General features: G+C 55.1%; 1 protein-coding gene across 1 annotated transcript; it reads right to left on the bottom strand.

Moving 5' to 3' along the window:
• Nucleotides 1–8,397: 8,397 nt before the first annotated feature.
• LOC142821472 (zinc finger protein RFP-like) lies at nucleotides 8,398–13,155 on the bottom strand. The gene is made up of 5 exons (XM_075912471.1): nucleotides 12,889–13,155; nucleotides 12,558–12,580; nucleotides 11,731–11,846; nucleotides 9,647–9,694; nucleotides 8,398–8,961 (listed from the first exon to the last, which is right to left on the bottom strand). The coding sequence occupies exons 1-5, from the start codon at nucleotides 13,153–13,155 to the stop codon at nucleotides 8,447–8,449; spliced, it is 969 nt and encodes a 322-aa protein (XP_075768586.1). The 3' UTR covers nucleotides 8,398–8,446.

Here is a 13,155-nt window from a genome sequence, read left to right as displayed (position 1 = left end):
TGCATGCAAAAAGTTTCCTAATATCCCATCACAGCATAACAGGAGCCAAGTGTTCTCCACTGCCTGACTCAAGGCTCTTTCGTGCCCCTAATGTGGGGTTCTGGTCTGTGGAGGGGTTTGAACTCGAACCCCATGCCCAACACACCCACTTCTTTCCCCACAAGGAACGGCCCCATTTCCATCTCTCCAGGGACAGGAGAAGGGCTCTGGCCTGTTCTCTGCAAAATGCTCAGCCTGTTTCATTTTCTGCAGGAACGAGTGGGATCCATGCGCCCTGTTCCCCAGTGACAAGTGTGTGTCCTCGCCCCCCTTTCCACAGACACAGCAGGCCAGGGGGCTATGAGCCTCCAGAGGCCCCTTCCTACTTGGCCTCCCACAAAGCTGGGGTGAAAAGCTGCTAGACCCCAGCCCTCCTGGCCAAGCCATGGCAGAGGTAGCAGGATTCACTCCCATCTTCTCCTGCCCATGCCCTGGTGCTGAAGTGCCGGCCCCTTTCCTGCTGCCCCAACTCTTATTCCCCACAATGCACTTTGTGCAGGGGCCGTTGGTCTTTGTGCCAAGGTGCGTGACTGGGAGTGAAGGCTCCGGGCCCTTCCCCAAATACACAAATCCCCCCCTCTATCCTGCTCACACTGTCTGGCTGCCTCTAGCACCAACTGAGCTTAGGAGCCAGGTGGGCTACTGAGCCCCTGACAGTGAAAATAAGGGATAAGAACTGAGCTGCAGTTGGAGAATCCATTGTGCTCTGCACACTTGGGTTCAAATCCCATCCTTGTCGGCTGTTTGCAGCCCTCTCTCTTGCTTCTCCTAGAAGTTCAGTGCCAGCCCCTCCTGTAACCCTTTTCCGTTAAAAGCATTTGCAGAAAATCATGCCAGGCTAGATGTAGCCGAGATGTCTGCCTCAGTGACGGCCCTTTCACGGCCCTATCCAGGCCCTGCAATAGCTCAGCTGGCAGAGCAGAGGACTGTAGCAAGTGCCTGTTAGGGGGCTGGTTCAATTCCAGCTCAAAGGGGAGGCTTCTTTTCCCTTCCTCTAGCAGAGAAGGAGAAAAGAAGGGCTTGCTGGCTCCTAGCCTGCACTGAGCTGCAGCCTGGGCATGCCATGTCCACCTGATCCTGCCATAGCTGACACCTGCCATTGCCTGGTCACCCCTTCCTACCACAGAAGCCCATGCTCAGCCCTACCAGGCCCCTGCCTGGTTGGAGCCCAGGCAGGAATGCTCTTCCCAGACCTGTTGTGTCTTCCCCTGCCTCAGCTCAGAACTGGACCTGCCATGGCTGGGGCACCCTTCTCTCGTCCAAACCCAGTCTGGGACTGGACCTGCTGTGTGGAGTAGAGAGGCCTGTCCTGTGGCCGTAGCAGAAGAGGAACCCCTGGGCACTGACCAGCCCTTGTTGCTGTGGCTCTCAGCGGGGAGGAGGGTCCAAAGGGGACCCTAGGCCAGCGTGCCCCGGAACAGGGCACCTGCCAGGCAGTGTCCGGCTGGGGGAAGGGCTCTGGGTGTTGCTGCTCACCATGCACGGGAAAGGTTCCTGTGCCAGTGCTGGGGATGGGTGGCCCATTGCTCCCATTCTGGCCCCCCCAAAAAAACAAACCCTCGCCCACCCCGTGGGCCTCACCCCAGAGGTTGGTTTGCAGCAAAGTTACTGCAGAGGTAGGAAGCAGGAGTGGGAGGCTGCAGGTGCCTTTATGTGCTTTTGCCATGAGGCTGGTACTTCCTGTCCCCAAACAGAAGCTTCACCACACAGGCCCCTGCCTGGCTCGCTGGCTCAGCAGGTGTCGGCCCTGGTATGTCACTGGGGTTATGGCACACCCCATGTCCCTGGCTGGAGCACCAAGCGGGGGAGGTCGTGCTCATGCCGATCCGCCTGGGGGTGGGGCCCAGCTGCACAGCACAAGTATGAAATTCAGACAGACCCAGAGCTCCCAGGGCAAAGGGGAGACAAACGGACCGACAGGATACTTGCAAAGCAGCGTGTTTGCAGATACCCCCCCTGGCATTTCTACTTTGAGTCCTGGCAAGAGTATAACATCGGTGTTAACAATTTCCTCGCATGTCTCCCCTAATTCACGCAGCACCGCACAAGTGACCTGGGGTAAGTGGCTGGTCTTTGGGACTGGGCACAACCTGAATGTTGGGGTGATCTGTGGTGTGAGGAAGCATCAGTCACAGAGGCCGGCTTGCCCTGGCGACAGGACAGACCAGAGTCCCTGCGGGGCCTGTCTGTGACTCCTTGTTGAGGGCCATAGACCCTCCCACCCAGCACTTGCAGGGTCTCTGCTCAGCCCATTAGGCCAGGGGAGTGGGGGTGGGGCAGAGAGGAACAGGCTCCCAGGCTGCTCCAGGTCCACAGCGGAGGTGAGTGTGGGGAGAGGGGGACAATCCCTGCTGCCACCCCACACCAGGCCCCAGATAATTCTTTGACTTGCGTTGCACAGGGAAAGAGATGGAGCAGGGGAAGAAGGGGTGTGAGGGGGCAGAGCAGGGGTGGCGCATGGGGGAGGGGGAGGTGGAACAGAGGCAGGGTGGGTCCCATGCTCCCCCCCCAAGGGATAGCTCTGCTCACCATGTTCTTCCTGTCATCCAGCCCTTACCTGTGAGACACCTCCCCCACCACTCGCTGTGTCCCTCCTCTCCTCCAGCACTTGCCCGCAGGACCCCCCACCCTTCACTTGTCATGTCCCTCCTGTCTGCACATCCCCAACCCTGAGAGACTCCCCCCTCTCGCCCGCATCTCTCCTCAGCTCTCCTTGACCCCACCCCCTTGCTGTGTCCCTTCCCAACCTCCGCACTCACGGGGGCAGGGCAGGAAGGGTGCAGCGGTGGGGCTAACCAGGGATGAGCAGGGCCTGGAGCGGCTCTGGGGCAGGGCCTGGGGTGGAGCAGGGGTGGGACGTGGGTGGCTGAGATGGGCCAGGGAGGGAACCAGCCTCCCCTGGGGAAGCTTCTCCCCCCCCCCCCCCCCCACATCCAGGCTGTTAGTGCTTGAGGGGCTCACGCTGGATAGCTGGGGCATGAGGTCTCAATACAGAGCCGCCCCCCAGCCTGGGGACGGGCCGTGCTGTGTGGCTGGGAGCAGCTGGAAGGGAGCCCTGAGCCTGGCTCTGCCACATTCTAGCCAGGGGCTCTAACCAGGGGGTGAAATCACCAACCCTCCCTCCCCCTTCCCCACTGCATGTGGGGCAAGGCAGGTGCCTGCCTCATTCTGGCAAGAAATGCCTCAGGCGCCTGAGCCCTCCAACCCAGGCGCTGGGTTCCTGCGGGTGGATTGCTAAGCAGGGACTGGCGCCCCCTGCAGCCCAGACTCAGGCACCTCCCTGTGAGAGGGGCAGGGCTTAGCACACCCCTTCCCTCCTGTCAGCATCTCCCCTGGCTGGCTTAGACGGCTCCCCGGGCCCTGCCTGCTGAGCTGGCTTTTGTGTGGTGACACCCACGCGTTGCTTAGGGAGTTTAAGCCCCTAACTCAGCTGTGCAGGTCACAGTCTCTTCCTGGGATTTTCTAGTGGCCTAAAAATTAGGCCCCATGACACTCAGCATTGTAACTCCTTGGACCCTTCCTGGATTGCACCTTCTGCACCAGCCACCTCCCTGCAGAGCCCTGTGGAGGAGCTGCTGGTTGATAAGGTGTGGGCAGGATAGAGAGGAGCCCAGGCTGGGCAGGGACACAGTGCAGAAAACCCCAAACTCTCCTCCTAGGGGTGAGATATTCCCTGTGGGCACTCCGGGGATGCCCCCCCCCCCCTCAGGCATCAAATCCCTGGCCTCTGCCTCCAGGTGCTGCAGCTGGGACAGTGAAGTGGCACTAACAAGAATTGCTTGTCTAGTTTATTTACAGTAAGTCACCGATGCTGGACAGTGAAAGGACCTGAGAAGGAGGGTTCAAAACCCAGCCTGGAAAAAAAACCTCCAGATCAGCGGCACAGCCATGGGTACACGCATGGCCCCACAGTATGCTAACATCTTTATGGCTGACCTAGAACAACGTTTCCTCAACTCCCGTCCCCTTTCACCCCTCCTCTACCTACGATACATCGATGACATCTTTATGATCTGGACACATGGCCAAGAAACACTGGAGATATTCCACAGAGATTTCAACAACCTACACCCCACCATCAATCTCAGCCTGGACCATTCTACACGAGAGATCCACTTCCTGGACACCACCGTACAAATCAACAATGGAAAATTAGACACCACTCTCTACAGAAAGCCCACCGACTCATACAGTTACCTACATGCATCCAGCTCCCATCCAGAACACACCACACGATCCATCGTCTATAGCCAAGCCCTTCGATACAACCGCATCTGCTCTAACCCCACTGACAGAGACCAGAAGCTTCAGGATCTCTACCAAGCATTTATAAATCTCAACTACCCACCCAGAGAAATAAAAAAGCAAATTGAAAGAGCCAGACGAATACCTAGAAACCATCTACTTCAAGACAGACCCAAGAAAACCAACAATAGAACACCACTTGTCATCACCTACAACCCCCAACTTAAACCTGTCCAACACATTATCAATAAACTACAGCCTATACTGGAACAGGATACCATACTCCAAGAGGCTCTGGGAGACAGACCCATAGTCTCCTATAGACAACCACCTAACCTCAAGATGATTCTTACCAACCACCACAGGACATACCACACTAATACCAACCCTGGTACCTTCCCTTGCAACAAACCCCGTTGCCAGCTTTGTCCACATATTCATTCTGCTGATACCATTATTGGACCTAACCAAGTGAGTTATAAGATCAAGAACACATATTCCTGCGCATCCAGAAATATAATCTATGCTATCATGTGCCGAAAGTGTCCGTCTGCTATGTACATTGGACAAACATCTCAGACACTTCGCCAAAGGATTAATGCCCACAAAACAGATATCAGACAAGATCACAAAGGGTATGTCTACACTACAAAGTTAGTTCGAACTAACGGACGTTAGTTCGAACTAACTTTAATAGGTGCTACACTAGCGCTCCGCTAGTTCGAATTTGAATCGAACTAGCGGAGCGCTTAGTTCGAACTAGGTAAACCTCATTTTACGAGGACTAACGCCTAGTTCGAACTAGCTAGTTCGAACTAAGGGCTGTGTAGCCCTTTAGTTCGAACTAGTGGGAGGCTAGCCCTCCCCAGGTTTCCCTGGTGGCCACTCTGGCCAACACCAGGGAAACTCTATGCCCCCCTCCCGGCCCCGGACCCCTTAAAGGGGCACGGGCTGGCTACGGTGCCCGTGCCAGGTGCAAGCCTGCCAGCACCCAGCTAGCAGACCCTGCACCTGGCACGGCACAGAGCCACCCACCCGATGCCCCCCAGCCCTCCCCCTCTTGCCGGGACCAGGCTGGCGGCTCCCGGGAGCTTGCCCTGGACCGCAAGATGCGGGCACCTTCCTGGGCTAGTGCGGACATCGTGGACCTCGTCCACGATCTCCGCACTAGGCACAGGAAAGTGGCTGTCTAGGGCAGGAGAGCTGCCAGCCTGGCCACCCAGGACCAGGTGTGCATGAAAATCAAGGGGGTCCACTGAGACCCCCGACACTGAGCCCTGAGCTTACAATGGCCGTCCTGGGTCAGACCAAAGGTCCATCTAGCCCAGTAGCCTGTCTGCCAACAGCGGCCAACCCTAGGGACCCTGGAGGGGATGGACCGAAGACAATGACCAAGCCATTTGTCTCGTGCCATCCCTCTCCAGCCTTCCACAAACTTTGGGCAGGGACACCACTCCTACCCTCTGGCTAATAGGACTCCATGGACCCAACCTCCATCACTTTATCTCACTTCCCTTTAAACTCTGTTCTAGTTGTAGCCTTCACAGCCTCCTGCAGCAAGGAGTTCCACAGGTTAACTATTTGCTTTGTCAAGAAGAACAACTTTCTCTTACTAGTTTGAAGCCTGCTACCCATTCCTTTCCTTTGGTGTCCTCTAGTCCTTCTTTATGGGAACTCAGGAAGAACTTTTCTGAATGCACCCTCTCCACCCAACCCCTGCTTTTAGAGACCTCTATCCTGTCCCCCCTCCGTCTCCTCTTTTCTAAGCTGAACAGTCCCAGTCTCTGTAGCCTTTCTTCATCTGGGACCTGTTCCCAACCCCTGATCATGTTAGTTGCCCTCCCCTCTCCCAGCCTTTCTCTTCCCCTCTCCCACCTCCTTTTCCCAGTCTCCCCCAGTTTTGTTCAATAAAGACAGAGTCAATGTTGGAAGAAACGTTATCTTTATTTTGTACATCAATAAGAAGGGGGGCTAGGGAAGGGTAAGTGGAAGGAGGTGAGGGAGGAATGGGGTACGAGCCCCCGATGGGGAGGACTGGGCTGGCTCTGCGGGCTTCTGGGGGTGGAAGCTCTCCTGCAGCCCCCCAATTACTCCCTCTCCCCAGATGGCAGCCTGTGGCAAGTGCAGCCGGGCTGATGGCCGAGTGGTGTGATGTGCCCAGTGTGAGCACTCAGGGCACTCCAAGCCAGAACTTCTTTGCAAGCGGGGCACCCCTTAGAACTGTGTGTCCGGGGTGGGGGTCGGGACCCTTTAAGCGCAGCCCTCGGCTAGCCTGAGACAGCATCTCCACGCTCTAAGTCCTCCTCTGATGCCCTGCCGGCACTGCTTCCGGCCATCCTTAAGCCCTGTTCAGAGTCCACTCAATGTGGACTTGCTAGTTCGAACTAGCAAAACGCTAGTTCGAACTAGTTTTTAGTTCTAGATGCGTTAGTTCGAACTAGCTTAGTTCGAATTTACTAATTCGAACTAAGTTAGTTCGAACTAGCGCTGTAGTGTAGACGTACCCAAAGAGAAAACAGTTTCTTGCCACTTTAACCAGAAAGGACACTCTCTAAATGACTTAGCCACCTGCATTCTGCTACAAAGACCTTTTACATCTGCACTTGAAAGGGAATCCTCTGAACTGTCATTCATGTTAAAATTCGACACTTGCCAACAAGGACTTAACAAGAATTTGAACTTTCTCACCCATTACCAAGACAGTTTCCCCAATTATCACCTGTAATACCATTAACTCACAAACATCCCACTCTCCCTACCTTTAATATCAGCAATTCACAGACACTTACCTTCCTTCCTCCCCCTTCCCACCCCCCCCGCATCTCCCTTCTGTTCTGCAATGTGATTTGTCCTTTTCATATTTGTTCATTTTTTTAATTGTATCCTTTGGTATATATGGTTGTGACTACTTTCTTCCACTATTTGATCTGAGGAAGTGGGTCTGGCCCACGAAAGCTCATCATCTAATAAACCATCTTGTTAGTCTTTAAAGTGCTACATTGTCCTGCATTTTGCTTCAGCCTGGAAGGAGATTTTCACCATGTCTCCAGGACTTTCCCTTTAGTCTTGTTTTATTTTCATTTGCATTTTCCTTCTATTCCCCTCTGGTTAAACAAACCCTTTTCCTGCCTCCCTCAGGCCTCAGGATTAAAAAATAAAATAATAATAAAAGCCCCTCATGCCCAGTGATTTTGAGGGGGACGGTCACCAACCAGTAGAGCTTGGAGGCTCTGACAGGGGATCCTGACTGGTCTGGCTGGGAGCCTATCAAGTGCTGGCACGTCAACTCCCCTCCCCCAAGTGCCCTGCTGCTCCTGCCCAGAGCCTCAGCGCTGCCCCCGGGATCCTCCTGCTTGTTGTGCAGGGTGGGGGAGACAGAGGCAGGGGGCGCTGATGTCACTCTGTTCCTCTCCTTCTGTTCAGAGTGAGGAGGGTGAGACCTCAGCAAAAAGGTGGGGCAAGGGCAGAGCCTCAGAGAAAGGGCGGGGCAGGGCAAGGGTACTTGGGTTGCGGTAACTCCTGGACTGACTTAAATTAAATTTGTGATCTTCTGTTTCCAATGGCTGGAGTTGGCTGTGTGAAGGGGTTTGGTCTGTCTACATCCCTCACCCTCCTCCGCACTCTGTGTGTGACAGTCAGTGTCACCGGCTCCCCAAGAGTCACAGGGGAAGAAGGTGACTGTGCTGCTGCAGCAGGAGCTCTGGCTGGCAGATGGGTACAAACCACTCCCTGCGTCTGTGGAGCTTCCAGCTTCTCCCCAACCCATCAGTGATTAATTCTGTGTCCTCCCCCCCTCCTGTCAGTCTGTTCCCTGCCCGACTCTTAGATATGCCCCCTGCCCAGCCCCCACCTCTGCCTGTCCTCAGCCCAGCAGTTAGTGCCACCCCTGCCCAGCCCCCACCTCTGCCTGTCCCCAGCCCGGCTGTTAGTGCCTCCTCTGCCCAACCCCCACCTCTGCCTCATCTGCATTCTCAAGGGGTTTTCTCTGTACCCTTCCAATCTCTGGAGAGGGAGGGGCAGGAGCTTACAGGGATCATAGAAATGAGGAGCCAGGAGATAGGTAGGGGGGAATCCTCCAAGGTCACAGAGAGCCAGGAGCTGGGTACAGGGGAGTCCTCCAGGGTCACAGAGACTGGGCTGTGTGAGGCTAGAGAGGCTGATTTCAGGGACACAGGCTGAGTGGGGATGCTGACCACACCCCCAGCCAGGGTCGGATTCTTTCCCCAGGGAGGGAGCCCGGCAGGAAAGTGAAGTTCTGGGCCTCAGAACCAGCATCGATAAATCTCACCTGCCCCCGGTCACAGTCCAGACAAACACGGATCCTTCTGGGGGGGCTCCGGGGCAGCGGGGTCACAGGGCAGGTGCGAGCCCGGAACTGACTCTCCCCCCACCACTCCACAGCCCAGATCCCCCCCTCAGGGCTCAGGCTGATTTGTCCCTTAGTGCTCACAGACTCTCTGGCCACCCCCACAGCCCAGTGTCGCCCATCCCCCACCTCCACCTCCCAGCAATGTCTCCCCGAGGTGAATCCCTCACGGCCCAGCACACAGGGCCGAGTGTTGAATCTCTCTGGGGTGTCGGGCAGTGGCTGCTGTGCACGTTCCCATCTCACACGTTTCCCATCCCCAGACAGGACGAGGTGGGGATTCGCCATGTCTGGATCCAGAGTCACCATCGCTGGGGAGAGAGAATCAGAGTGTGAGGGGCAAAGCTCAGTCCTGGGGGCAGCAGGAGGGCTCAGTGGGGGGGGGAGCAGAGGAGGCAGGTTCCAGCTTTAACCCCCAGAGGGAAACTCCCTCCCTGCTGCAGCCTCCACCCCCCGCCCGGGGCACAGAGGGGAGGGGGCAGCATGGGGGAAGAGCCACCTCGCCCCAGAGAGCAGGGCCTGGGCATTAGTCACCCCCACGGCAGTGGAGGGTCCAGGGCTCCTCAGGGCAGCCAGGCTCAATGCGGGGAGCCCAGCTTTGGCTTCTGGCCTGGCCGGGGGCAGGGCCTCTGGGGAAAGGGATCTGGGGTGGGGTCACTGGGAGGGGCCAGCACAGGGCAGAGGCTGGTGCCCAAGGAGGGGCTGCGCTGATCAGCTGCCCCGACACAAAGCGCAGCCCCTGCCTGCAAAGCCCCCTGCCCACAAACTGTGCCCATAGCAAGTGTGTGTGTGGGGGGGGAAGGTGGGGATTTTACCATCCCATTTCTAAAGGGGGGCAGGACACGGCCCCTCATCCTTCTGATCCAGTGTCCCTGGGGCTCCTCCCCATTTAGTGGGCAGGTTTGGGGCTCTGCCTGTCGTGGTCGCTGGGGTTTTGGTTGGTGATTTGAGCTACAAGCTCAGGAAGGTGTTTTCAGTCTCCACTTGAAACCTCACCCTGTCTGAAAGGTCGTCTTGCTCTGTCCAGTGCAGAGGGCAGTGTGTCTGGTGGGGGAAGGGAGAAGAGAGGTGAGATTTCACGAGTCCATATTGCCCACGACATCCCAAATCCTAACACAGAGACCTGGGTTTTTGTTACAGCAGAGACACTCTTGGGTGCATCTACACTGTACAGAAGATTGAGGCTGCTACTGTCGATCTCCCCAGGTTCCAATTAACGATCAACTGAGGACTGCTAATCAAACTGAGAGGGGCTTCTGTAGATGCTGGTAGACCTGCTTTTACAAGGAGTAAGGAAAGTCGGAGGGAGAGTGCTCTTCTCTCCACTTCCTGCTGTGTGGACAGCGCCAAAAGACGTGGGGATTACAGTGGATGGGAAGCTGGATATGAGGCCACAGGGTGGCCAAGAAGGCTAATGGCATCTTAGGTTGCATTAGGAGGCGCATTCCTAGCAGATCTAGAGAAGTAATTATTCCCCTTTATTTGGCTCTGGTGAGGCCACATCTGGAGTAATGTGTCCAATTTTGGGTCCCCTACTACAGAATGCAAATGTAAACATACACTGAGGGATTTGGGCTTGTTTAGCATGCAGAAGAGAATAGTGAGGGGGGATTTGATAGCTGTCTTCAGCTTCCTGAAAGGGGGGGGCGGTTCCAAAGAGGCTGGAGAGAGACTGTTCTTAATAGTGACAGATGACAGAACAAGAAGTTGTAGTGGGGGAGGTCTAGGTTGGAGATTAGGAAAAACGATTTCCCTAAGAGGGTGGGGAAGCACTGGGATGGGTTCCCTAGGGAGGGTGTGGAATCTCCATCCCTAGAGATTTTTAAGTCTTGGCTTGACAAAGCCCTGGCTGGGAAAATTTAGTTGGGGTTGGTCCTGCTTTGAGCAGGCAACTGGACTCGATGACTCCTGATGTCTCTTCCAGCTCTGTGATTCTATGGTTCTAAGAGCCAAATTAAGCTACTTCGACTTCAACTAGGCAATTAATGGAGTTAAAAAGGTTTAAAGCCTCCTCCTTTCTCTCTCACTCAGGCCTCTCCCAGCAATAGAACCCACATCCCTGCAGCCTCACAGCCACCCCAGGGCAATCTGTGAAGAGATTCGCTTTCTCCTCAACATCCCTCCCACCCTGCAGACTCCGCTGGGTTTGGCTCATTCACTTCCTGACATTTGTCACAGCCTAGGCCTGTTGCATAAATAGCAAGGTTCGTCCCCTGGAGGCTAAGTCAATTTGCCCACAGAAGAGAGTCACACTTTTAGGCTGGGTCCAACTCAATTTTATTGGTTGCAACCAAGGTTCGGCTAAGAAGCTCAGTGCTCAAAGCAAAGCCGACCTCGGGCGTAGGCTAAGCATCCTTTTTTATACTTTCTTTAACTTTCTTATCTAACTTGGCATGTCTTGATTTGTTACCTTAGCTTCGTGTTGCAGCGTTATTGGTTAGCATACTTCAACTTTATTCCACTCAGTAACAACCACCAGTATAGCTTAAGCAATAGCAATTAGCAAATTTCCCTAACTCAAGTAATACGTGTAATCCAGTCCTTGAGAAATGGGTCTAAACAGCTCGTTCCCCTTTTTACTACAGCTTCTAAAACATGCGCAATTAGCTAAATGATATGTGCTGTTTCAAGCTTAAGTAATGGAAGGGGGAAGAAGCACACAGTCTTTACTATATTTTACTACAGGCCCAGATCCTGCAAAGACTTTGGCCTCAAAGGAACTTCACCCACTTGGGTCCCTTTGACACGAGCGGTTCAGAGTTTGTGAACTTCTGGCTCTACCTGTGAGCTGTGGGGTCTGTGTACTCAGCGTCTCTGCAGAGAGCAGCACGGAGCTGGGTGTGTGTCTGTCTGTGTGTCGGCCATTTTGTGCTCTAACAGTAGCTGTAATTACAAAGTAGCTTTTGGAACAAATAAGTTTCAATTAATCAACCTGAGTGTCTGGGATGGCAAGTGGGTGCCATTCTCACCTCACAATCAACAGAAGCTTAATCTAATGAGGAACTAAATAACCACCATCGGTCTCTTTCCATGGCCTCAGACGCTTCACTCACTCTCCCCTCCCCATCCCTTCTTGGCACCTGTGAACTGCCTCAGCATCTCCAACAGCGCAGTCGTTTGCTGGGAGATACCCCTGACTCGCTCGTCCAATTCAGGAGAAATCTCCTCTGGCGGCTGGAACAGCCCCGTCTCACACCTGGGGAGAGACAACATCACATGGGGACACTGCACCGAGTGACTCAGTTCTCCAACTCTGGCCAGTGAGTCACTGCTCTGCTGGGCCTGGAGTTCGAATCCCTCCAGTTTTCCCAGCCTGAGAGCAGGGGCCCTTGGCCCTGCAACGTCCCCTCAAAGGTCCCATGAACAGTCTGCAGCTCTGGCCTGGGGAGACCAGCTGGGAGACAAAAGGGGAATTGAGTCTCCACAGCCAACTCACCCCTTGGCCTCCAGGCGCTGAGGGGCAGGAGGTTCCCAGGGGAAGGGCTGTAGGAATCTGTCCACTAGGGACTAGACTGAGACACCAGCTCCCCCCTCCCCAGCCCATTCCCACAGGTCTCCAAACAGCCCTCGGGTGGGACAGACTCTGGGTCCCTGCTGCCCTGGACTGAATGTGCCCAGTGCCCAGCAGTGACAGGCCCATGTTCCACCCCACAGCCCTGAGGCAGCCAGTCCCCAGGGAGGTGACAGCTCCAGGAAACACTTGAGGTCAGACTGTGCCCTGAATGGGGAATTCCAGAGTCTGCTGGGCCAGGGGAGAGCCGCAGGCTGACGCTGATCAAAGATTTGTGCCCAGCCTGTGACCTTTCCCTCCCATCTGGCTGCAGGGCCCTGGAGAGATATGGTGTCAGCATCAGCTCCAAGCTCTATCCCTGCGCTGTGCAGTGTGAGGGGAGTGAGAGACACCTACCTGCTAAAGGTCCTTCTCACATCCTGGAGGAGAGAGAGAGAAAAGAATCTCAGTCCCATTGGGCACACACAAGGGACTCAGTGAAAGAATTTTGCAAACATGGGAACAAGGGGCCCTGCCCTGGCCCCAGGAACATGGATCCCCTGAGCAAATGGGGCTTTGCCATCTCTAATAGCTCTGTGCCTGTGACTCTGCAAAGCACAACAGTCACTCACATGGCAGCAACGCACTCCGAGTTACACCCAGATCTGACAGCTGGACCCCAGCACTTGTGATACACAAGACTCCCTTCCCTGTGTGGGGAGCTGGGACGTTTCTTCCTCAGTCTCACCTGCACGAATTCACTCGCTGGCTTCTGACACGTCCCCTCCAGCTCACCGATCCGCTCTCTGAGATGGGAAATCTGTGCGGAGAGTTTCCCGACAGTGTCAGTCTGGAGCCTCCCAGTTTCCTCGTCCAACTGCTCCAGCTGGTCCAGCAGGAGTCGCTCTTGTTCCTCCAGGAACTGCTGCAGCTGCTGAAACTCGGCCACAATCTTCGCCCTCTCGTCTTGTGTCTGTTTCTGTATGAAAATGGGGAAAGGGCTGGTCAGGGACAT

The sequence above is a fragment of the Pelodiscus sinensis genome, chromosome 31 (genome assembly GCF_049634645.1).
Source record: "Pelodiscus sinensis isolate JC-2024 chromosome 31, ASM4963464v1, whole genome shotgun sequence".
NCBI lineage: Eukaryota > Metazoa > Chordata > Testudines > Trionychidae > Pelodiscus > Pelodiscus sinensis.
Note: the sequence above shows the minus strand (reverse complement) of the source record. Positions and strands in the feature narration are given on the sequence as shown.

Excerpts from the sequence above, each read along its gene's own strand:
- LOC142821472 (XM_075912471.1), bottom strand. The coding sequence starts at position 13,155 with ATGTCCCTGACCAGCCCTTTCCCCATTTTCATACAGAAACAGACACAA. Across the intron at positions 12,581-12,888 it reads CAGCGAGTGAATTCGTGCAG|GATGTGAGAAGGACCTTTAG; the intron begins GTGAGACTGAGG and ends TCTCTCCTCCAG. Across the intron at positions 11,847-12,557 it reads GTGAGAAGGACCTTTAGCAG|GTGTGAGACGGGGCTGTTCC; the intron begins GTAGGTGTCTCT and ends GTCTCTCCCCAG.